This window comes from Cajanus cajan, chromosome 2 (assembly GCF_000230855.2).
Source record: "Cajanus cajan strain Asha chromosome 2, NIPB_CcT2T_4, whole genome shotgun sequence".
Lineage (NCBI taxonomy): Eukaryota > Viridiplantae > Streptophyta > Magnoliopsida > Fabales > Fabaceae > Cajanus > Cajanus cajan.
Window position 1 is genome coordinate 55,820,513 of NC_138518.1, and position 25,397 is coordinate 55,845,909.

Here is a 25,397-nt window from a genome sequence, read left to right on the forward strand (position 1 = left end):
TCCCGGGTTGGGTTAGGTTCCTATCAGAGTTAATATTTTGTCTGCTCTCTAATAACTTTTTTTTTTTTACCATAGTATTAATAAGTCTCTTTTAAAATTTTGATTGTATTAATGTTCTCTTTTAAACTCAGTTTTTATCAAACTTAAAATTTCAATTAAAAATCTTTTGAAATTTGAAAACCACCTGTGTGATCAATTAGATAAAAAAAACTTGAATATGTATATGTTTTGTTTTTTTTTACTATATATATTTTTTTAAAAAAATGGATTTACGATAACTCTCATGAATTGAGAGTAGACCCTTTAATTTTCACTATATGCTTTGTTAAAATTATTAGGAGAAAAAGTTATGAGATCTATTTCTATTATTTATTATTTACTATTTTATTATAGAAAAAGATTTTGTGAGGTGAAATTACTATACTTATTTATTTTTTGCTTATATCTATTGATTCTTTATGTTTTTAATTCATAACAATTTAGTATTATATTTAATTGTTGTAATTACACTCATTATAACAAATATATTTTGATTAAATTATTAGTTTTAAATTAAGTTTGATTTTATATAATATGATAATTAATTTATTAAATCTTATGAAATATTTTTTTTTATAATTATGATAACTTTGTTTAATTTTATTTGTTATCACAATTTTATGATATTTCACTGTAAATATGCACTACAATGAGGATAAATTTTATGTTATCTTAAGTATTAAAGTAAACAATGAATATGATATACATAAAGTCTTAGATTTAAATTTTATTGTGATTATTTAATTCTTACAAATAAAAAAAATTAACTAAATAATAATAGTAAATAATGAATATGTTTTATATTTATTATTCTTATTTAATTTTTATAATCATTTTGTATTATTTATATATTATAAAAATTATTTTATTATTTTATTGCCCTTGTTTCCTCATTTGTTTATTTATTTTTACTTCATAAATTATACATAATTATTATAATTAAGATAATCACTTATAGTATATATTTTAATTAAATTAATAAATTAAATCATTAAAATTTATATAAATTTTGATTTTGCATAATATAACAATCAATTTATTAATTTCTATAAAATATATTCTATATACACAAAATTTTATACTCTTAGATCATATATACAAAATTTTATATTAATCCAAGATGATTTGATACTTCATTCTTATAAAACAAAATTGACGTAATATATTTATTTTAAAATATACTAAAATACGAACACTTTGATTACCCTCAAGTTGTTGTTCAATTTTAACAAAATTTGATATACACATATAAAGTGATATGAATTTTCAATCTAACGGTTAGATTTACAAAATTCGCATTTAATTTAAAGTTATTAAGCAGTGTAACACTTAGTAAAAGTTACAACGATGTCGTTTGAACCCTTATATATATATATATATATATATATATATATATATATATATATATATATATATATATATATATTATGTATGGACTTGAATTGTGATTTCTTTGAGGAATCCTTAGGTTACTATGAAACCCCAAGTTATAGAGTAGGAGTGGAAATTGAACATAAAAATAGTTGAGTAATTAGAATGTTAATTAAGTAACTAATGGTACAAGAGAGTGGTATTAAACTTAATATGATAATTGACTAATTGGGATGGATTTAGTGTGAGAACATGTAACTTATGCAATTATTCATTGTTTTTACAAAAAGTACAAAATTGTCATTGCACTAGATGTGGGGACCATGGCATTGAATGCCTTATCCGCGAGAGCATAGAACATTGTTTGTCTCAATGGTGTCAAGCACCAACAATGTCAGGCATTGGAGTTTTAGAGAGTATAAGAGCATCTTCAATGGGAGTTACTTATAAGTAATCCCCTGTGCCACATCACTGCCACATCACTTCTGGCCTACTTTATGGGTTGCTTAAATTTTAGCAGAGTTGCTTGTAGAAGCAACTTTGCTAAAATTTAAGTAACCCATAAAATGGGCCAGAGATGATATGGAAGTAATATAGCACAGGAGTTGCTTATAAGCAACTTCCATTGCATATGCTCTAAGTTGCTCTCTGTGGCTCAATTATTGCGGTGCTGACCACTTTGTGCGTGAGAGATCCAAGGATTCGTTGTGTTGTGAGGTAAGCCTCATCAAGCATGACTCCTTGTGCATGAGGAGTGTGAATTTTTATAAAGTGAACTAAGTTAATGAGTCCTTGAATTTTTGTTGTGATATTTGTGTTTTAGAGATTGTGAAATGAGGCTACAGGTACTGTAATGACTAGTAACATTGATTATTGTATTATAAATCATGCAAATCTCATGACTTTTAAAGTGTTGTGAAAGTTTAAGTTGATAACTTAACCATTTGAAAGTTTGGATATACATGCGAACATGATAAGTGATAAATGAGTACGAATTTTGCATTGATTTTTGTTGTGATATATATTATGTGCATAAAAGTGTGTTTGGAACAAAGTATTAGTATAAATATATTGTCATGCAATGTATCTTTTATGATCATGGAAATTTACAACTTTGGAGATGTGTTTGAAAGTCCCGATGCAGATAAAGGTATACAAGATATTGGGGTGATCCTTCATAATTTTTTCATGATTTTTTAATGTATATTATATTTTATTTATTTATATATATATTTTTATTATAAACATGATTATATTTACTCTTTTATTTAGAAATATATAAGTATATATCATTCATTTTTTAAGAATATTTCCTTATTCATCATTATTATTTTTAAAAGTTATAAATGATTACATTCATAATTAAATGACTTTATTAGTTTTTATATTAATTTTATTATAAACATTTCATAATTAAAGATTATTTTTATTATTAGTCTTTACAAATGGAACAAACTTACAAACATTATGTAAGTTATTGATAACTTAAATTTCCAGGCACACAAATAATTATTCTTTTCTATCACTATCTTTTATATATATATATATATATATATATTTGCCATTATATTTCCTTTAACATGCTTTTAGCTTTAATCGTGCGAGTCACACTATTGCATAAAATTAGGGGAAAAAATTACAATATTAAGTTACTAATTAGAATTTGCCTTCTTTTACTATTATAATCACTCCCAAACGCACCATTATTTTTCTGTTACTTTATAACTATATGAAAATATAATTCTTGATGTTAGTTTTTATCGTTGCAAAAGATAATACCGTAACATAATTCATTCTAATTTAATAGTTTTTTTTATATAATATTATTGATAGCACATCTTGCAAAAATTTATAATATATATATATATATATATATATATATATATATATATATATATATAAATTATGATAGTTATTAGTGATATGTGAATTAGCGATTAACATTTATGTTTAGTTTATTTTTTTTATGTAAATATACTTTTTATTATATGTTTAAAATTTATAACACCAATATTTTGTATATTTATTCAATAAATTTTAGTTTTGAAAATTGTTCACCCTTCACTAAACATTTTTTGAATCCATTATTAGTGTATCTTTCACATAGTGAGAGTGTTGAGAGTCAAATATTTTTTGTCTTGTGTCTGTCGTATGCATGTTCTCTTAAGTTATTCTATGAGCCTTCGGATGACATGTTTTTCGTGACACCACATGTATGTAGAACTAGTTCAGTAAGTCATCTTGCATTTGACACTTGCTTTATGATTGTATTGATAAATATATATGTTGTTATTGTTAATTATAAATATAAATAAAATGTATTTCACTCCTTTTTTTTTTTTTGTAAGATCATCATGTTGACATTGATGATAAGGCTTAGTCTTGTATATGTTTTGTTGAATAATACTTTGATAGGATGTGATATTGGAGTTACTAAGGGTTATTTTTATGTTGTTTTGTTGGATTTATTTTCTTTATTTTTAGGAACTATTTGTTTTATCTAATGGTTTGTATTGGCAGAGCCACATTATCACATTTTATTATTAGTTAATCTCTACAATCCGTTATTTATGTTAAGTACCTTTTGAAAACTTCATATTTAGTATGTAAAGTGAATGTGACTCCTCTACCTTAGATGCATTTCACTTGAAAATATTTTACTATTTTAAATGGAGTGTTTTTATTTTGAAAGCCTTTTGTTGTTTATTATATGTAAGCTATAAGACTAGAAGGTGTCACATTTTTGTTTCTAAAATTTAAAATAATATTATTTTAGTCTCTCAAATTTAAAATTTGTGATTTTAATCTCTAAAATGTTAAATTATTCCCTCTCAATTTGTCACTATCATTTATAATATTAGTGATTAAATTTTTTTTTGAAATTATAAATACAAAAAAATAAATTTTAAACATTTGAAGGATAAAATATACACTAAATTAGATGATAACATAGATAATAAATAATTATTTTTTATTTATTGAAATAACAATGACGATAACAAAATTTGAACTTAAAATTGTGTATTTAACTTCAACTCTTATATCAACCCTAATTGTTCAAATAATAAATATCTATTCATTATAAATGTCTCAACTTTTGATATTTATTTTTATGTATTTTTTTATTTAAAATATGTTTAAGTAGCATTCGACTTTGTAAAAAAATGGCATTTGACTTGGTTTTTTCTCGCTGGGAGAAGTACAGCCAAATACAATTTCTGAAAAATTATTAATAAAAAAGTAATTTAATTTTAATACAGAGTCAATTTGATTCTTTACAATATTAATCAATTAAAAATAGTTATATATATATATAAATTTTAAAATAATAAAATAAAAAATCAACGATCTTGCCGTATATAAAGAACTCATAATTAGACTATAGATATGATAAAAACATCGTTGTATCAAACAATTAAAAATAATTTTAGAGATCAGATCAAAAGACTTTAACAATATTAATGTATTCTAATTAAATCCATTATTTTTTTTTTATAAAAAAAGAAATCAAGTGATTTTTAAAATAAAAAATTAGGTGAAGGAGAATTTAGAAGGAATATTTTTTTTTAGATTTTATTTGGTCTCTCATTTCTCTTCTTGCTCCCTTCATAAGGACCAAACCCAATAAGATTATAGTATAAAAGGTTAAATATATTTTTGTCTGCCAAAAATTGTTTTTATTTGGTTTTAATCTTTCAAAAAAAATTTCTTTAATTTTAGTCATCAAAATTTATATAATATTTATTTTTAGTTTTTTTAAATATCGTTAACTTTTGATATTAAAGTAAGTTATCTTTTAATGATATAAAACTTTTTTAATTTAAAATATTAATTATTTTAAGATTAAGTTAAGTTTTAGGGTAAAAACTAATTTTATACTTAAAGTTTTTCATTATTTTCTCTTAAAATTTTAAATATAAAATTAGTTTTTACCCCAAAAATTAACATAATATTTTAAATTAAAAAAATTTCATGTTAATCTAACTAATGATGATTTATGTGATGAGATAACCTATTTTAACTATAAAAGTTAACAATATTTAAAAAATAATTAAAAATAGATATTATATAAATATGGAGGACTAAAATTAAGATTTTTTTTAAAAAGACTAAAACTAAATAGAAACAATTTTTGGAGGATAAAAAACATATTTAACCCTAATACAACAATGTTTGGTGATATAAAAGGATGTTTTCTATCGCATTTATTTAAAACATTTATTACATCATCAGATGGAGTACTCACTTGATATTTAGAATGATTTTTGCATGTACATTTCTTTTCTTTCATAACCCAAAAGACGAGCAATGTAGGAGAGGGAGGAAAAAAATCACTATTGTATCCTCATACAGGTACATGAAGTTATAAACTTTTCAATTAAATTAAAAAATAGAAACTGTCAAACAATTTGTGTTCTAATTTTTTGTTTTTAAACAGGTTCAATAGCCAATAGTTAGTTCGGGTATTCCACGTGATCTTCCAAAATGAATTCTTTGAACGTTTAAAAGACTAAAGCAAAAGAATCATAACATGTAAGTATGTAACTCATGCAGTTGAAAATTAAAGTTGGCAAAATAGGTGTTGAAATTGCAATTGCATGCATGCTTTCTTTTTTCCTTGTTACCCACTTTGTGAGCAGAGTGTGTTCGACAAAACGTTTTGTTTGACCACATGAGGCAAAAGTTCTTCTACCTTCCACAAAAGAAAATGAAGGTTATCATTTGAAGCTGCATTTCCATTCGCTATAATTTTTTGTTGATACCATCATCATCATCATCTTCATCTTTCTTATCCTTCTCCTTCTCCTTCTTTTCATCGTCATTATTGTTATTATTATATTCGTTGTCATTATGGTTGTCTTTGTTATTATGGTCGTTGTTGTCACAGTCATTAGATTTATTATGTTCACGGCTAATATCTCCACTCTGAGGAGGAGTCACTTTTGTAGATAGTGGTTCATCCACTTCTACTTTCTTCCTTGCTAAAAACTCAATGGCTGTGACTACATCACTGATCAAAGGTCGGGTATCAGCTTCCTCTTGGAGACACATTGCTGCTACTGCTAGTGCTTGGTATAGACCCTTTACCGGGTAGTTCTCTTCTAGCACTGGATCTGCCATTTGTACAAATTTCCTTCTATCTCTTAGAAGTGGTTGTGCCTGAAAATAAGAACAATAACCCTCATTACTTCATGTCAATTTTATTTTGGATAGGTGTTTTTTTTATTCAGAATTAGAGTTTTATGTCAACTAAACGTGTTAACAAATGACAAAATCCTTTATTTCGTATATTAATGAAGTGAAACTCTAATTATGATCATAGAACAAGACTAACTGTCCATATGATCCTGTATTTATGTTTTGTCTTTTTTCTTTCAAAGATTTTTCCACGTTAATGAAGTCAGCCAATCAGAACCGTTGGACAAAGATGAAAGATTCATTCTTTTTATCTCAGTAAGTTCAATTTAAAATATACATTTTAAAATGTAAACTGCCTGATCTTAATCCAATAGTCTAAATTCATGAGAATGTGTGAATGCAGGAAAACCATTTCACTATATATGTAGCATGGGAGAGAAAAGATAAATTGGAAAGAAATAGAAAAATTGATGAATGTAATTGGAGGTGGTGTAATAAAAAAAGGTGGAGAAATGTAAAATGGGTGTGGGAATTGAGGTGTGTTGATTTTTTTACATCTAATGAAAAAGTATCTTTTGTTTCCTTTCTTCTTTATGCCTCAAATGATTTTACCTTTTACAAAAAGGTGAGAAAGGAGTATAATAAAAGTGATGTAAAACATTTTTCACTCTAGAAAAATGCTATGATTTTTGGTACACAAGAAAGGTTTGAAGAGTGAACACATACCCAAATGACTAAATTTTGCTCTTGTGATGGTTTTGAATAGTCAATTACTCTTCTTCCTGTGATCATCTCCAAAAACACCACTCCAAAGCTGTACACATCTGATTTTGTAGTCAATTGCCCTGTTGATGCATACTCAGGAGCACAATAGCCATATGTTCCCATCACTCTGGTGGATACATGTGTTCTATCTCCTGTTGGACCAAGCTTTGCAAGTCCAAAATCAGAGAGCTTTGGATTGAAGTTTTCATCTAAAAGTATGTTTGATGCCTTGAAATCGCGGTATATAACTGGAGGGTCTGCTTCTTCATGCAAGTATTCAAGCCCTTTTGCTGCACCTTCTGCAATTTTCATTCTGGTTTGCCAGTCCAAAGGCTTTGTATCTGGAGTTAATTCTGAAAATCATTTTGTTCTTGGTCAGATAAAGTTTAGATTCTAACTAGTAAATAATGATACAGGAAATGGTGCAAAAACCTTGCCACTTTTTTAATTCAATTTTAGCATTGTCTATACAAATCTTTGAAAACAAGAGACATTGTGAAAATAAGGTGATGTTTTTTAAGGACAAAACTTATATGCGGTACAATAAGTGTTATCAATATTGTTCTATAATTTGAATTATAGTTTTAGTTCAGTAACATGTGTAATAAAAGAATTTCATTAAATATCAACGCATATTATCAATATAAAATTGTAATTCTGATCGGTGCACAATACTAATAGTACTTATGATATTGGATCCAAGTTTTGTCCTTTTGTAATTACTCAAATCAAATAGACAATTAATCATAATGATGATCCACTGTGTTCATATGGTCATATTGCTCCCTACTCTTAGTTTAATAATCATTTCATTTATTCAAATTGGATGCTTAAGTTGGTTTTCATTCAGGATTTTATCTGTTATGCATTGAAGGACAAGGACAGTGTGTGGGAAGCATTTACTTACCAAGTAAGTGATCTTCTAAAGAACCATTGGCCATGTATTCATATACCAAAATTCTTTGTTCACCTTCAGCACAATACCCTACCAAGTTGACAAGGTTAGGGTGGTGCAAAAGACTCAAAATCAAAACCTCTACAAGAAATTCCCTGTTTCCTTGAAATCCATTCCTGTCAAGTTGCTTCACAGCAACAACCTGCACGTGACACAACACTTAGAAGGTTATTACAACTTGAATAGGCTACTTCCTTTTAATATAAAATTCATAAGAGAGAAGTTGAAGTAATACTTGATTTGTTGCTTTAAGGTGTCCTTTGTAAACCCTCCCAAAACCTCCTTCACCAATCATATTGGAAGGGTGAAAATTTTGTGTTGCAACACATAGCTCACGGTATGAAAAAACCTTAGAGGTAATGTTGCCTTTCCCAAACTTTGCTATCTCTTCTGTTATGAATCTTTTATTTTCACCATCTGCAACATAAATTTGTTCAAGTTTTTAGTACCGGTATTTGCACCCTCAACTTGGTATCTATTATCCACACTCTATAGCTTACAAAGGAGACATCTATAATTCATAGAAAGTAGATTCTAAAGGCCTTTTGCATCATAAATTATTAGATAGTCGTAAAATACATGACCCCTAACTAGTCTCTACATGATATGTAATCAAGTTTTATTATATTTTTCTCGTAAAATGAAAACTTAAATACATGTTACGTGATGATTGCTTGAAACCATGAATGCTTGTTGGTCTTGGACTATCTAATTTTTTCTCCTTTTGCACGCCCTTCTCATTTCATACAAGTGGTTATAAGACTTGATAAAGTTTACAAAACCTATGTACCATCTATGATATTGAAACCAATTGTGTTTGTTTTAACATTGCATATATTTCCATTTTAGACCTCAATATTTAGAGAATTTGAATAGTAGAACCAGCAGCACATGATTATAGAAAAAACATCATTAAGCTCAAGAGAGGATACATTTAAATTGCAGAATCGTTTGGCCTATAAAATCATACAATTTTCTATGATGAGAAACCTGCAATTCAGAACCCCACATTCCAAAATAGGAGACATAAAACTTGAAAGTTACCTGTTTTAAAAGAAATGTTGGCAAATGAGGCTAGATTTTTCTCTTCTCGGTATTCCTTAATGCTTTTCTTCAATGACTTTCTATTGAGCTTCTGTTGTGATGTACAACAAGGAAAACAACTCATTTTGTTTTCCCTCAATCAAAATTTCAAACCTTTTTGCATTGGCTTTCCAAATCCTTCTCTCAGCATGCAAATGTCACCCTATAATCCAATGCTCCACAAACCTTACACACTGCCCCACAACAAGTGCCTTGAAATTTCCATCAATTGTTCATTATTGAAACCTTGTTCCTGCAAAATACCACGTTGACGATCCTCTAGATTCTGAGAATCTATCTCGTCCCTCGTGATTGATTTTGCTTCCTCTTTCTTCAAGACCTGAGGCCTTGGTTTGGATATGAAGACTTGGTTAAATTTGCTTATGCCAGAAATAACCAAACTGAGTCATTCTTATTTAACTATGGCTCTTGTTACCTAAAATCTGCCCGTTACAACAATGTAGGATTTGATGCATGCCTTCTCTCACGTGATTCCACCTAATAGAGGATGTCTCATTTATGAATCCAACTAAGCAAAAATAATGCTAACTTTCTTATATGGTTGAACATATGTACAATTTGTCCTTTCCATCTACCTCAGTTGAATATATAATGATGACTTATTATAGTGGAACCTAAAAATAGACCCATTTTTAAAATTGAAATCATACAGTAAAAATACAACTTTTCCAATATGTTTCGAATAACATAAATACTTATAGATTTAATTATATTTTTTCCTATAATGTTATAAACTTTACCTGTTAGTTTTTATAATTAAAAAATTTTCATTTTAATCTTTAAACATACAACTTTTTTCCCCCTTTAGTTTTTATAGTCACATAAGTTTTCCCTTTTAGTTCATGTAATTGTATAAGCCTTCTCTTCTGATTCCTATAAAAATATACAATCAAGATTTAAAGAACAAAAATGATATATATAAAGACTAAAAAAAATTAAAATTTAACTATAGAGATTAAATGGTAAAATTTATCAAATTATAGTGACTAAAAGAATAATTAAACCTTATTATAAATTATGATGCACTATTTTGAAATTTTTTATGTGAATGAAACGTGTCCTTTAAGTGTAGAATAGAGTTTAATTGATATATGTTATTATAATTTAAATTTTCATAGTTTATAGTTAAATCCATTATCAAACTTGTCGGAATTATTAGCCGTAAAAAGAAGTTGCATGCAACCAATTTAACCGAATTGTTAAGTCGAATTTACTGGGTCAACTTTTGTTCCTTACATGACTGTTTTGAATTCATTGTCAAAACCTCGTAGACTTCAAACAAAATCTAAAACGGTATATTAACACCCCATCGTAAAAAATATCTAGAAGGGTAAGTTTGATCTTTGATGAAGTGGAAAAATTAGATAAGAAAAATTGAGGAGCTAAAAATTCACCTTATTACACCCTCTAAACGCCTCTTAGCCTGAATTTTAATACATTAACAAACACATCACCATTTTAAATATACCATAATTATGTAACATAAATACAACCTAATTATTTAATTATTTAATATAAAATCAATATATGTCAATTATTAATATAATCTACTTACATATATATATATATAAATATTGGGATACCATCAAAGTCTCATTCTTAGAACATAAGGATGAACATGAATTTATATATACACATAAGTCTCTATTAATAAGAAACATTTTGGGTGATGTCTAAAAACAAAACCATGAGAACGTAGATTCAAATTTAAGTGGATAATATCATACCAACATGAAGATGCGTGTGTAAATCCCGAGTGCTCAACAAGTTATATCAGAGTCAATGATTGATCAGACAACCGATTAGGTGAGTATGATGATTGGTAGGTTAATTTAGGTATATTATCCCTTATATTGAAAGTCTTCCTAACATGGAAGGGTATGAGGCGTGTTCCGCTATCATGAGTTAAATGATGGAGTGGTGGTGAAAGTACTTAAAGTGTGACTGAGTTCTATGGACCGCCATTGGATATATTCGTGGACTGATGTATAGCTTCCATTGCAAAAGGGAAGGGGGGTGAACTACGGTCCTTTGTTTGAAATGAGGATTATTGGGATATAATCAAAGTCCTACATTCTTAGAACATAATGATGAACATGAGTTTATACACACAAAAGTCTTTATTGGTAACAAGACTTTTGAGTGATGTTTAAAAGCAAAATCATGAAGGCTTAGGTCTAAAATAGACAATATCTTACTAATGTGGAAATACTGCGAGTGAGATAACCCTCGGTGCACAACAACATAAAAACATGAAAAATTTTCTCCTAAACAAGGTTCCTAATTCTAGCATGCTAGGGGTGGCAAATGAATGGATCATATAATTTTTTTAAGTGGATCATAATGGATTGGATAAAAATAATCTATTAATCCATTTAAATCCATTAAAAATTCACAAAAAAAATCTAATTCATCCATTAACAATTTTTTCATAGATGGATATCTAATTCATCCATAAAAGTAATATTTTGAAAATTAAATAATTTTTAAAATTTTGAAATATTTTATCTTTTTCTCTTTTCTTTATATGTCATTACATTTTTATATAATCTTTTAAAAATTACAAGACATTAGTTTTAATGTTTTCAATCCAATAAACATCTCATATTGTTATTCAATGGATTGTGAAAAAGCAGTGGATGAATCACCAGCCATTCATAAAACTAATTGAATGAAATAAATTTGATCCATTATTTATTTTTATTGTAATGGATGGATTGGATGGATTAGTTGTGGATGAATCAAATGGATGATGGATGTCACCCTATGACATGCATGCTCTAGGATCTAGGATGGAGCAATCTTGGTCATTAAATTACCACATGCTCCAAATCATGATTGAGACAGGAGATACTAAGATTGTGTTTGAATAGATAGTAGTGTTGGAGTTATTTTATGGTATTTGTCTGAAGGAATATTTTATAAAGATTGTTTTTATACACAACTCCACAATGATGAGATATTGTTTATTTTGAGCCTAAACCCTCATGGTTTTGCTTTATAAGATTATTACATAAGTAACTTCACAATGATGAGATATTGTCCGCTTTGGACCTAAGTCCTCACGATTTTGTTTTTGGTCATCATTCAAAAGACCTATCTAACATTGGAGTATGAGTGTGTTTTATAAGGTGCTATTTTTTCTCTTAATTTATCGATGTGTAACTTGTTTGTATCCCAAGAAGTAGTGTGTAGAATTCATTTGGTAGAAAAGATATATAAAGATACTTAATGAGTTCTGCTACTAGAGGATTTTTTTTTTATGTTGATAAGACAATGCATTCATTTAGTAGGAATTTATAGAATTATAAAAAATAGATACATGTAATTTCAATTATTATCCAATTTTACGTGAAGGATTTAAGATTTGCTCTTTTCAGCTGTCAAACTCTTAAATGATATATTTTGTACACATGCACATAACAGATATAAACAAACAATGGCATGTTGCCATACCCTGTATGGTGCAATTTTGTCTTTGGCCCAGGTGGGTAATTGTTTTATTCTAGGCTTAGAACAGGTTTTACCTCTTGATCTCGCTTTCGTTTAACACCAACCTGTGACACAATGATTGCACCAACAATCTCTCCATAGTCATTAGTCTGGTAAGCCTAAAACTAAAATACAACATTCTTGAGGCAGTTGGATGATGCAAAAATGCACAACACCACTTCTTAACTCAAAATCTTAGGTATTAGGCTTATGGGTACTTCTCACTTGTATATTACTTAACACACTCATTCTATTTAACGTGAGACTTCTCATTCATACTTATAACCCAATAACTAATAGTTTCATCACCATCACAATTTAACTTTTAGTCTGATGATACGCTCAGGTGTAGGGATCTTTATGTTTATACTTGCCAATCAAGATGAATCCAATGTCCAATGTTAGAAATGGAAGGATTCAATTAGTATTTTCAATAGATAAATCCATTGTCCACAGAAGATATGGTTGCAGCTGCATTACATTACAGGTAGCATTCTAGTACAAATTCTCTTCTTTTGAAAAATATTGAATGTAAAGGGGCTTACCTTTTCACCCAAGGTTGGTCCTCCAAAGTACATCATTTATATCCTAGACTTGATTTATGTTAGATAAAATCAAGTACTTGACAGTTTTAAATTTAGTCATCAGCTGCAACTGTTTCAGCTCCAGTGGATATAGAATTTAATTAGAAATGAAGAAACAAGGTACAAAATGATTGTGGTTGGTTAATTGGATGAAACAACTCAGAATAACTAGGAACTGGAGATGCTCAAAGGGAAATGAGAGTTAAAGCAAATCAGAAAGCGAGCTTGAAGCAGATATTTATATCCAAAGGAGTTGAATATGAGAGCAGCACTCATCTAAACCAGAAAAAGAGGCACCAAAGTTATCGACATGCAATGCACCTTCTGAAATATTTTTTTAAAAAAACAAAGTTTATAAGTTTATAAAATGAAAACATTCTGCCTACTTAAATTTACAGTAGAAGACATTATAATATCAACAACAGATAAAAAATGAATTATAGAAGCATTACTTCAAGCAGGACAAACCCAATCAGAAATCATTATCTTATAAATTTTTCGGCTTAATAAAAGATAAAACCAAATGAGGACAAGAAGATCATACATAAACATTAACTTACCCCCATTCTGCCAACGTACAAAAGGGCATAGTTAAACTTCAAAATAGTGAAATATGTAATTTGGTATGATGACTATCAACCACAAAGCTTGTAACATATATAATCCATGGTAAGCCTGAGGCTTAGAACAATAACTAAAAAATCTTGAGCTAGAAATGGATTTAATTTAAAATTACTTTCAAAAGCATGGTTGGAATTTAGTAGTCTAATGCAGCCAAGAAAATTAGTAAATTTTTTTTTTTAATCAGTACCAAACAAGTCTGCACATAATTTTGAATTTGCTTCTGAAAAAAAAAAGATGAAACATAAGTTTCAAAGTGATCTAGAGAATATCAATGAATCGATATAAATTCAAATATCTCACTTTGATATAACTATTGCTAATTTCCTGGTAAAAATAAAGGCAGCTACCATAGGTTGTACAAAAGAAGGGGACCATTACATGAAAATGGGCAGCAACACATTGCAAGTTAGCAATCTACTATTATATACTACTACTTAGATTAGGAACTATGTTCTGTAGTGGCAAAAAAGGATTCTCGGTCTCAATTTACAAAGCAAGGAGCATTATGGCCATGCTTTGACTCCAATATTTTGAACTTTATGGCCAAATTTTGCTGCTTTAAGCTTAGCAATCACTCTTTCAACCTTCCCAATCCGGCTTTCAAGATTAGAAGCTCTGTCTATGACACAAAGGGTGGCATCTTCCCCTTCAATGTCACTAACACCATTTCCATCACAAAATGAATTCTGGATTATGACTCCATTCCCATCATCCTTGTCAATTCTTGCTCCTTCAACACTTGATGGAAAAACAACATATTGAGGACTGGACAAAGCCCTTCCCCTTCCAACTTCTTCGGCATCAAAACATCTATCTTCGCTAGAACCACTGGATAAATCAATAACTGACAACTTTCCATCTTCATCAAAATCCTTGGCTTGTTCTCTCTTAATCTGGGAACTAAAACCAGGTGGTGGACCATAGGATCCTTCACCTTCTTTCTTCCCAGATGATAATGGTACGAAATATTTTGAGCTACTTACAACATGATAGTCATGCATGTCTTCTTCCTTAACTGGATATGATTGCTTCAACCAGCGATAGTACCTAGAAGTAACATTTGGCTGGTGGCATGCAGATAATGCAATGTACAAGTTTGAATCCATCACAGGCTGACAATAACTTATCCAAGGATTCTCATTGTAATGTGATAGCATACCAGGAATGTCCTGATCCATGCCAAATTGCATAGCAACCCGGTTTGGACAGTACTGTTCTAAACACTTCATGCCAACCAACTCTGAGACCCTCAAGCAGCGACCAAAGGCTTCTAATTCATCAGAAAAGTTGGGATTGTTGCATACCCACATGTCTTCTTCATTAGAAAGAGTAAGAGGTGGAGAATTCACATAAGGGCGCCACACAAAGTCATTTCCACCTCTTAAAATGTCGAAAGTGAACTTCAAGAACACTTTCACTTTGTGCCATTTAGCCATCATGGGTTGACCTTGCTCAATCACACTAGGAAGTGGCTGCAGTGCTGGAAACCTCTCCAAGGCCCAAACTTGGACCAACTGAAAAGGGGCCCACAGTGTAACCTCCAACTGCACTGTTGTCACAGTCCTGATTATGTTATTCAGCAAACTCAAATCCCTGTAAATGCTGGCTAAAACAGCAGGTGCAAGAGCTAATTTAATCCCTTTAGCTAAATGTATGGCAATAGGAAAAACACTTTTCAAAATGGTTTGGTATGATCTAGCAGGGAAAACAAACCTTGACAACCACAAAGTTAAAAACCCCTCATGCTCTACTTTGCTCTCATTGTTCATGAAATGCTTCATCCATGGCGTATGATCTGCCCTTTTGGCCTTAGATTTGAAAAACCTTCTAAACACTGAAGTCAGTTCTTGTTCCACTTCCTTTTCCTCATCACTCAAAAGAGGGCTAAAAATAGAAGCTCCCATGACAGAATAGCCCCAACAAACCTTCATATCCTCCAATGTGATAGTTGCTTCTCCCCATGGAAACACAAAGGTGTTGGTCTTTGAGCACCACCTGTTGGGAACAAAAGCACTAGTCTTCTTTATGCAATGATGAGAAAACAAACCACAAGCTAAACACTATAAAAGTGATAAAAAAAAAATAATACAAATTAATTTAACGTGTTTCAGACTCTAGTGGCTACATCTCAATAAATATTCATTAGATGTGATTCAAATCCTAATGCCGAGAACATCTCACATAACCCCTTTCTCTCTCATTCAGGTTGTCATTCATCTTTTGTCAGCAGTCTTTATATATGTTGACGTTGCATTCTAATCTTAAAAAGAGAAACAAATATCTAACCCAGATACAATATTTTAATTCTAATTGTTTCTAAACAACACTGTAAACAATATTTCAGTCTAATCATTTCTAAACAACATTCTAAACAATATTTCAGATATTCGAAATTGAAAAACAGTTATCCCAACATTACCTTTGTGCAAGCTCAAGAATCAGCTCATCATTCCTGCGGATTTGAAAAGTGGAAGCTTGGATTGCTTGGTGAATGCCAGCTTTTATCCACACATGTTCGTGCTTGTGCTGCATTTGTTGGACCCATGTTTTCCACTCTTCGTGAGGGTAGTGCCATCCGTTGTATCTGACTTCTAGTGGAAGCTTAGCGTGGTTGGAAGTGATGGTGGCTGCTCTTCCGGAAAAGAAGGTGGAATGAGGAAGGTTTAGCGACTCTTCCATGCACGGTTGGATGAAATATGCGGTTCTGTGAAGTGGGTTTTCGCCGGAGAGTGGAGAAACCATGAGTTCTTGTTTCACTTGGATGATGGACTCTTGTGATGGCTCCATTGTGGTGAACAGAAGCAAGTGAAGAGACGCCTTTTTTACAACAATAAATTAAAAAAATTAAAAATATATAAACTAAATTAAAAAAAAAAAATTAATCACCAAAATAGGTGATTTTGGCCACGTGACATAAAAAAAGCATGGGAAAGGCGTTTTGCATGGCGCCTCCCCCATGCGTTTTGTGTTGTTGACGTGGCGCCTTGTGCAACAATGAAGAAAATTCCTTCCCCCATGGTCCATCTTTACATCAACGGAAAACTCCTCTCCCTCATGCGCCTTCTTCAACCATATCCCTACCCATTACATTTTAAAAAATTCCAACGCGAGGTCTGGACTATTTTAAAATTGAAATGCGAGGTGGTGGAGTATTTACTAGAACAATACACATGAGTGTGCAAAATACCCCACCACCTCGTGTTTCAATTTTAAAATGGCCTACACCTCGCGTTTGAATTTTTTAAAATGCAATGAGTAGGGATATGGTTGAAGAAGGCGTATGGAAGGGAGGAGTTTTCTGTTGATGTGAAGATGGAGCATGAGAAGAGAGATTTTCTTTGTTATTGCACAAGGCGCCACGTCAGCAACACAAAACGCATGGGAGGGAAACGTGATCCGCAAAACGCCCTCCCCTGCGTTTTTTATGCCCGAGTTTTTTATGCCATGTCACTTTTCACGTGACCAAAATCACCTGGTAATTAATTTTTTTTATAAAATTTATTTTGTTTATTTTTAATTTTTTTTAATTTATTGTTTTCAAAAAGCAGTGAAGAGACGGTGAGTGTCACAGTGAATGCATGCAGCAGAAATGAGTTTGCAGAATAACGTCAAACGTTTTTCTTTGACTGAGGCTCGCAGATACTCTTGAAAGTAAATGAACACGCCAGTTTTGTTTTAACTTAAAATTTACTTGCAATTCTAAAATATAGGTAGTTATTGTATTTTAATTAGAATTAAAATTTTATTTTTATATTATACACTTTCATTTAATATAAATTTTATTAATATATATATATATATTTATATTTATATTTATTGAGCTAAAAATTTTAATTTTAATTAAAAAATAATATCAACTACAATATAAAAAATTATATATAAGTTTTATTCAAAAATATTATATTCATTCTAGTCCTAATTTACTCAAATTTAAAAATATTTAATTTACTTGATATCAGTGTGTATACTTTAAATTATTTTTATACTATTTTTTTATAATTAATATTTATATATTTTTTAATCATATTTATGTTGCTTTTAACTAATTAAAGCGGAAGAATTTATAATTAATATATTTTATTTGAAATATATTTATAATCATAAAAATATAATTCGTGTAATTCTCAAAAACTCACGAATTTTTGATTCAATTATCTACCATTGTCCATTAGTAACAAAGTTGTTGAGAATATGCCTAAATATCTTTAGAAGAATAAATTAGTTTTTGATAAGAATATTTTATTTTTATTTTAATATTTAGATTTAATTTGTTTTGATTATTTTAAGATTTGTTTCCTTGTTTTTAGAATAGGATAATATCAATATTTGATTTTGTATAACAAATTTTCTCAATAAATAAAGACTTATGAATAAAATGAGATTATGCTCCTCTAATAAAAATAACTCTTATAAAATATTCTCTCAGACAAATACTATAAAATAACTCCATCATTAGTATCAGAGCTAAGGTTTTGATGGAAGGAGAAACAAACTTTTCACAAATTTCCCCACTTATTTTTGATGGAGAAAGTTACGATCTTTCGGCGGCGAGAATGGAAGCATACCTAGAAGCTTTAGATCTTTGGGAAGCCGTAGAAGAAGATTATGATGTTTCCGCGTTGCTAGACAATCCTACCATAGCCCAAATAAAAATTCACAAGGAAAAAAAAATCAAGAAGGCAAAGTTAAAAAGTTATTGTCTCTTTGCCCGTGTTTCACAAAATGTTTTCACTAGGATTATGACTCTCAAGTCGGCAAAAATAATTTGGAATTATCTAAAGGAAGAATATGCTGGAGATGAAAGGGTTCGCAACATGCAAGTATTAAATTTAATGAGAGAATTTAAAATACAAAGAATGAAGGAGACTGAGACAATCAAACAATACTTTGACAAATTGTTTGACATTGCTAATAAGGTAAGATTACTAGGAACACAATTTCTTGATTCTAGAATTGTTGAAAAAATTCTAGTAACTATACCTAAAAGATATGAAGCTTCAATAGCGGCCTTGGAGAACACAAAGGATTTGAGTAAGATTACTTTGGCAGAGGTGTTACATGCATTGCAAGCATTAGAACAAGGGAGGCTTATGAGAGAAGACGGATCTATGGTGGGTGTATATTTAGCCTAATGAAAGAACAACAATGGTGCCAAAAATAAGAAGAAGGAATTGTTCCAAGAGAACAGTCAAAATAATATAGCACTAAAATTTTTCCACCATGCCCTTATTGCAAAAAGACTAATTATCCACAACAGAGATGTTGGTGAAGACCTGATTCAAAATGTGACAAGTGCGGACAATTAAGACACTTAAAACATGTATGCAAATTTCATGAGCAATAAGAAGAAGCCAATATTATTGAAAATCAACAAGATGAGGAAGAAGAACAATTACTTTCAATGTCATGCTTTATGACCAAAAAACCTTCAAAAGCTTGGATTATTGATAGTGGTTGTACAAACCATATGACTTATGATCGAGAACTCTTCAAAGAACTCAAAAAAACTAATATCTCTAAAGTCCAAATAGGGAATGGAGCACACCTTACAGTAAAAGGCAAAGGAACATTGGTTATTAAAAGTCATTCAGGTTTGAAATTAATATCCGATGTTTTATACGTTCCTGATATTAATCAAAATTTGTTGAGTGTTGCTCAGTTATTAGAAAAAGGCTATAAAGTGATATTTGAAGATAAAAATTGTGTGATTAAAGATATATACATGTTTACAGTGGAATTCGTTTTATGGATTCTTTTTACTCGGACTAGCACCAAAAACAGTTTCAATTTAGGTATTTGATTTAATTCGATTTAAAGACAAAGAACGTAGAAGGAAGAGTTAATAATTACTGGTTTCTAGATATTCATAAATGATTATCAAAAAATAGTGTTCATGAGCATAGATGCTTAATATAAACAGAATGAACAACATATATACTTCCTATGCAAATCATGGTTCATAATATCCAAGCATTACAACATTGTCAGAATTTACGTAATTGGAAACTAAGTGATTATAAGAAATAAGAAGACTAAACTAATCCTAATCTAAAAAGGAAAAAGAAAAGTGGTCAAGAAGCAACCATACCCAAAAACGATTCTATGCACGAAAGTCATATGCGCAGGCGGAGAGTGCTTTAGAGCTCTATTCAAGTATGAGTTTTTCCGACCTTCGTAAAAGAGTGTGCCTTTCATACTTATAGAAATCCTCAAGAGCAGTTATTTCTGTGTACACGTATTATGGGCACATAACTGTTGTCCACTAAGCCCATTACGTGGGTTAAAATAAAACCTCTCGTAACTGTCTGCCCCACGTGTTTTTTACCTCTTTGATCCATGTTTTATTAACTGCTTTAAGATAACTACTCAAACTACTTTAAGAAATCTCCAGTAACCTTCTTCATTTATTTTCGAGCACTTCTCTGTTCGATTCGACTAATGTTTTTCGACCCATCTCGCAGTGAACAAATAGGGCTACTGATACGATCCTGGTAAGTGTTCGACCTTTATCTCCCTTTCGAGTAGTTTCATAGATATAGCTTTCGAGTAGCTTCCGAATTCTGGGTTTCGAGTAGCTCTAACAAATGGCCCCCTAGGAATTCAGTTTCGATGAACATGCTAGGTGAGAGAAGAACTGAATTCCTATCAAGAGATCTCTTCAATGCTCTTCCAACTACTTGATGTCAATTGATAACCTTTCGATGAAAACCTATTCTGACCTGTACCCTGATTTGCATTTAATGTACATGACTGTTTGATGCGACCTTGATGGCAATAACGGCACGTGATTATGTTTTTTCACTGTTATCAAAATATTCTGGCGGCCGTTTTTATTATTTGATTTGAATTTTAACTTGAGTTACAGGCCCGTTTCATCTCAAGCCCATTAAAACTCTTTTTACCCTAAGGTAGAAACCACATTCACCGCTTTCCTTCTTGGCGCTCAAGTCTTCTTCGCTTCCTTTCTGCTTAGTTTCTTAATCTTCTTCCCCGGCGAACCTTGTGTACCTTCATTCCCCAAGTTCTTTGCTTTTTCGCTTTAATGGCTTCTTCTGCTGCATCCACTTCTGCCGCTGTAGCCTCCACAGTGTCTCCCATCGTTGCTTCTGCTTCAACTCCAACTTTGATCTCTGCTTCATCTCCTGCTGTAGTTTCCACATCATCCCCTACGTTGGCCGTTGCAACATCCCATGCTGTAATGGCGACTGCAACCTCCAGTCAGTCCATTCCTTTGTTGATGAGTAATGCGCAAGTTTGCACTGTCCCTGAGAGCAATGAGACCTTTGTTCCCATTCCTGACATGGAGGAGGCCAGCCTCAAGATTTATAATTCTCAGGTACTTCTTCCCTTCTCCCTTGAGAATGGTAATATGCATGCTTTTCTAGGACCGTTTATTGGTCAAAATAAGAAGAAATTTGGCAATACTTTGTTACCTGAGGATTCGTCCACTCTACCCTTTATTCATTCACCAGAGATAGATCTTTCTTTGCTTAGAGACACTACCAAGATTTTTAGGGCCTTTCCCCCGTCAAAAATAGGCATTTGGAATGGTTACTTCGTGTGGAAAATGAAATGAGTTCTTCATGGGTCGAAACTGGTATATTTGAGTTCATTCAGCTTGCAAAATTTGACTTACATCTGTTCGACCCAGAAATGCTCTTGTCTGCGATTTTCTTCTGGAACAGGGAGACGCGAGCCTTCGAGTTTCCCTGTGGGTTCGTTTGCCCTACCTTATTGGATATTGCTGCAATAACTGGTTTAACCCCTTTAGGAGATAGATTCCACCCTGATGTTTTCGAGGAAGAGATTTCGGTCAAAGAACTTTCCATCACATGGGATAAGAAGACGTATCTAGCTTTCATCAATGCCCATGTAGGACAACCCGGGACCCCTGTTTCGACTTCTGAACATATTGCCTTTTTAATGTACTGGTTATCTGCTTGCATTTTTTGTACTCCTTCGGTTCAGGTTCCAAAATACTATTTTACTCTCGCCCAAGCCTTACATTTGAAAAAGAAAGTTTGTTTAAGTAAACTTTTATTGGCCTCCTTGTATACCTGTCTCGATGAAGCTTCTGAAAGCCTTTTCCGAGAGACTGGACCTCGAAATCTTTCTGGACCATTATGGCTACTTCAACTATGGCTCAATGCCATTTTTGAGAAGAAACTATCCCTCACTTCAACCTTCACTCCCACCTGCGAACTTGAGGGTGCACATTTAACCACTTTGACCCCTCAAAAACGTTTAGTTGATAATTTTGCAACATATATTGACGCCATTCTAAGCTTCACTGAATTTAGTGAGGATTTAGCTCCTTTCATTCGACCCACCTTGACAGGTCCATCTTGGCTTCGACAAAATAACCAGGTTTGGAATATCACACCAGCTTCTATCGAGATGTGGGCTAGATTTTTATCCTGGGACGTAATCATGTCTGGTATGAGACAAAAAGAAGTTAGGATTTATCCCTACCAGCCTCAAATGTTTGCTCGCCAATTTGGTCTGTGTCAGATGAAGCCTCTTCCCTTTCGGAGAAAAGAAAGTATTGACTCTGACATCTGTGTCGATACGGGAAACTATGAGGAAGTTCTAGAGTTTATTCTTCGACTTGAAAAAGAACTTAGATTCACCCCATGCCGTTTCTCTCCCTCTTTCTTAGTGTCAAAGTGTTATCTTCGATGGTGGTGTACATATCATATGGATAAACTTCTCGATTTTGAGGCATTTTTGAAGAAGCTGAATAACTCTCCTCTTTCTTCGCAGGGTCCCAAACAATCAAGTACTTTCAAGAACTGAATTATTGTTTATCAGTTTGAGCAATTTTTTAAAGTGTGTTATCGACCTGACAACGTTAGTCGAACCATCTTCGACGCGTCCGTCTCTCTATCAAAAATGGTACAGAGGAACATTCGCTCGAAAAAGGTAATTAACCCTAAAGGAAAAACTGATTTCGAAAAATTTTGTTCTAAAAGGATACCTCCTCTTCCAAATGCTCTTTTTGGTTTGGCTAAGTATTTATCTCACCCTCCTTGGGTAAAAACGCTCGACACATTTTACCTTGAACATAAAGCAATCCTTGTAAAAGATCGAGTTACTTACGCGAGATGTTCCTTGTACAATTTTCCTCGAAGAAGATGGTGGCCTTTATGTTGGGTAGATAACACTAATCTTCCCCCTGGTAAATGACTATACTCAAGAAAATTTTCGATTTCTTGACTGTAATAACCTCATTCACTGACTATGTTCTTACACAACTGTTGTTTCCCAACGTGTTCCTCAACACGTCGAACAGAATCCCAATTGGGAGAGTGATGATGATGGTGATGCGAAGGGATCATCACTTAAAGGTCGAAAAAGAAAGACCTCTTCTGACAAGGTTTCTTTACGCGCTACGGTACCTTTCTTTCAAACTAATCTTTCAAAAATCTTCCTCGATTTGTTAATTTCGCTTTACCTTTTCTGGTTCTCATATTTCAGAGTATCGAAACCTCCAAAAAACAAAAAGTACAAAAGGTTGACTCGGGCAGCATCAAGACTGTAAGTACTTTACTTTGCCTCTATATTTCCCGTTACCCTTTAATTCGAGTCTTAGAAAGAATGTGTCTTCTAATTTTAGGTCTCGACCACGAAAAAACAAGATAAAGGCAAGGGAAAATTAATAATTCCTCTTTCCAAGAAACCTCAGAAGCCCTCTGGTGAGAAACTTCTTCAAGATGCAATGAAGTCATTTCCCAAGGTACTTTTGTTTTGATTGTCGATCACATTTCCTCACATTTCCTTCATTCTTCGACTTTCCTAAGATACTTGTTCATAATAGGGTACTGAAATCATCCACATTGATTCTTCTAGAGAAATGTCGAGAGATCTTCCTCCCGTCACTGGGGCATCTCAACAGGTTTGTCTTTTTCCAGTTTTCATTTTTGTGAACTTGAATCTTTTTCTAATCACATCGTTCATCTGCATTTGATCACTCCCCAATTGAATATTACTGAAATAACTTCGATTGTGGCCTCGATACAAATTCCTCCTCAAGTCTAAGAGGACAAGGTTCCCTAGTCGGAACCTTTGGTGAATGTGGAAACTTTGCAAGAGTCTGCCCAAGGTGAAGATTCTTTCGCACTCCAACCCCTCTTGAATCCAAACAAGGGTATATTTCTTTTAACTCCACACCTTTATCGTGACTCTTAACGGAACTATCTCATAGCTATTTTCTCCTTTTTTGTGCAGATTCGACTGAGTCTCCTAGGCCTTTCACGACTTCCCCTTCGACTCAAGGAGGTGCTACCTCTTCTATCCAAGGTCTTTCATCAATTCCTTCTCCAGACTTGGATCTGATAAGTTTCTTCAATGAAGAAGATGAAGATATCTAAAGTATCTTCCAAGTTCTGGATAACTGGACAAGTGGTCCTTCTGGGTCGGAGAAGGAAAAAGAAAAAGTTGTCGAACAAGTTTCTAAGACTCCATCTTATCAAACTTTGCTAGACTCTTTCCGATCAAAGGCGTATGTCGAAGACCTTGACCAAGCGTTTCTCATTCCTGAGTTTAAGACCCAGGTGGGGCAGATGGTGGAAGATCTGTTGTCTTATTCGGATCTTCCTCCTGAGGTCCATTTTGAGCTGCAGGAATTTATCAAACCATTTAGCCTCGCATGGGACCTTAGACCTCAATGGTCCACTACCTTCCAAGAGGTAGCCCAGGTTGAGGTCGAAAGTGAAGGGGACCGTGCCAAGCTTGAGAACCTCCGACATGAGTTGATTTCTATCAAGAAATCAACGGAAGAAATGATCTCTGGTTTGCAAAAATTGCAAAAAGAGGAGGTAGATATCGAAAGAACTATGGAGGCTTTGCAGCATGAACTAGATAAGACTCGCTCGAAGAAAGATGCTATAAAAGTCCAGAGCCAAGAAATCAAGCAACATCAAACAGGTCTTAAGGAGGAAGGCAAGATGATATCATCTATGCTTGCGAAGACCCTGGAACAGAAGAAGCATCTGGAGGCTCAGTGTACTTCTCGAAAGAAAAACTTGGACGAGGCTTACATAGCCTTCGCAGATTTTAAATCCAAATTTTGTAATAAGTAGATTTTTTCCATTTTTTTTCCGATTAATCTTGGTCTATGTTGAACAATTAATATTTTGTCCTTCTATGAAAACACTTCAAGTATTTTCCATTCATTACTTTGCTTATATTTGAATTTATCTATTTAATAATGTATGCATTTTTCGAATATACTTGCTCGACTATAAAGGGGCCTTCCCAATTATAAGATCACTTCCCTAAGTATCGAGATTTCTGGTCTATGGGGAGAATAACTTTTAACACCA

General features: G+C 31.9%; 2 protein-coding genes across 3 annotated transcripts; both read right to left on the minus strand.

Annotated features, from left to right (window-relative positions):
- Positions 1–5,944: 5,944 nt before the first annotated feature.
- Positions 5,945–9,765, minus strand: LOC109805143 (putative serine/threonine-protein kinase PBL23). Its single transcript, XM_020367133.3, has 5 exons — positions 9,314–9,765; positions 8,505–8,686; positions 8,222–8,411; positions 7,276–7,667; positions 5,945–6,570 (listed from the first exon to the last, which is right to left on the minus strand). The coding sequence occupies exons 1-5, from the start codon at positions 9,435–9,437 to the stop codon at positions 6,154–6,156; spliced, it is 1,305 nt and encodes a 434-aa protein (XP_020222722.2). The 5' UTR covers positions 9,438–9,765; the 3' UTR covers positions 5,945–6,153.
- A 4,562-nt stretch (positions 9,766–14,327) lies between these two features.
- LOC109805304 (uncharacterized) lies at positions 14,328–17,451 on the minus strand. 2 transcript variants are annotated; one of them, XM_029272674.2, is made up of 3 exons: positions 16,493–17,447; positions 15,787–16,068; positions 14,328–15,675 (listed from the first exon to the last, which is right to left on the minus strand). In XM_029272674.2, exons 1-3 carry the CDS (start codon positions 16,858–16,860, stop codon positions 14,577–14,579), a joined length of 1,749 nt encoding a protein of 582 aa, XP_029128507.1. In that variant the 5' UTR covers positions 16,861–17,447; the 3' UTR covers positions 14,328–14,576. The 2 variants fall into 2 exon arrangements, with proteins under 2 accessions (XP_029128507.1, XP_020222927.2); XM_020367338.3 differs by having other exon boundaries at positions 14,328–16,068; positions 16,493–17,451.
- Between the last annotated feature and the right edge of the window lie 7,946 nt (positions 17,452–25,397).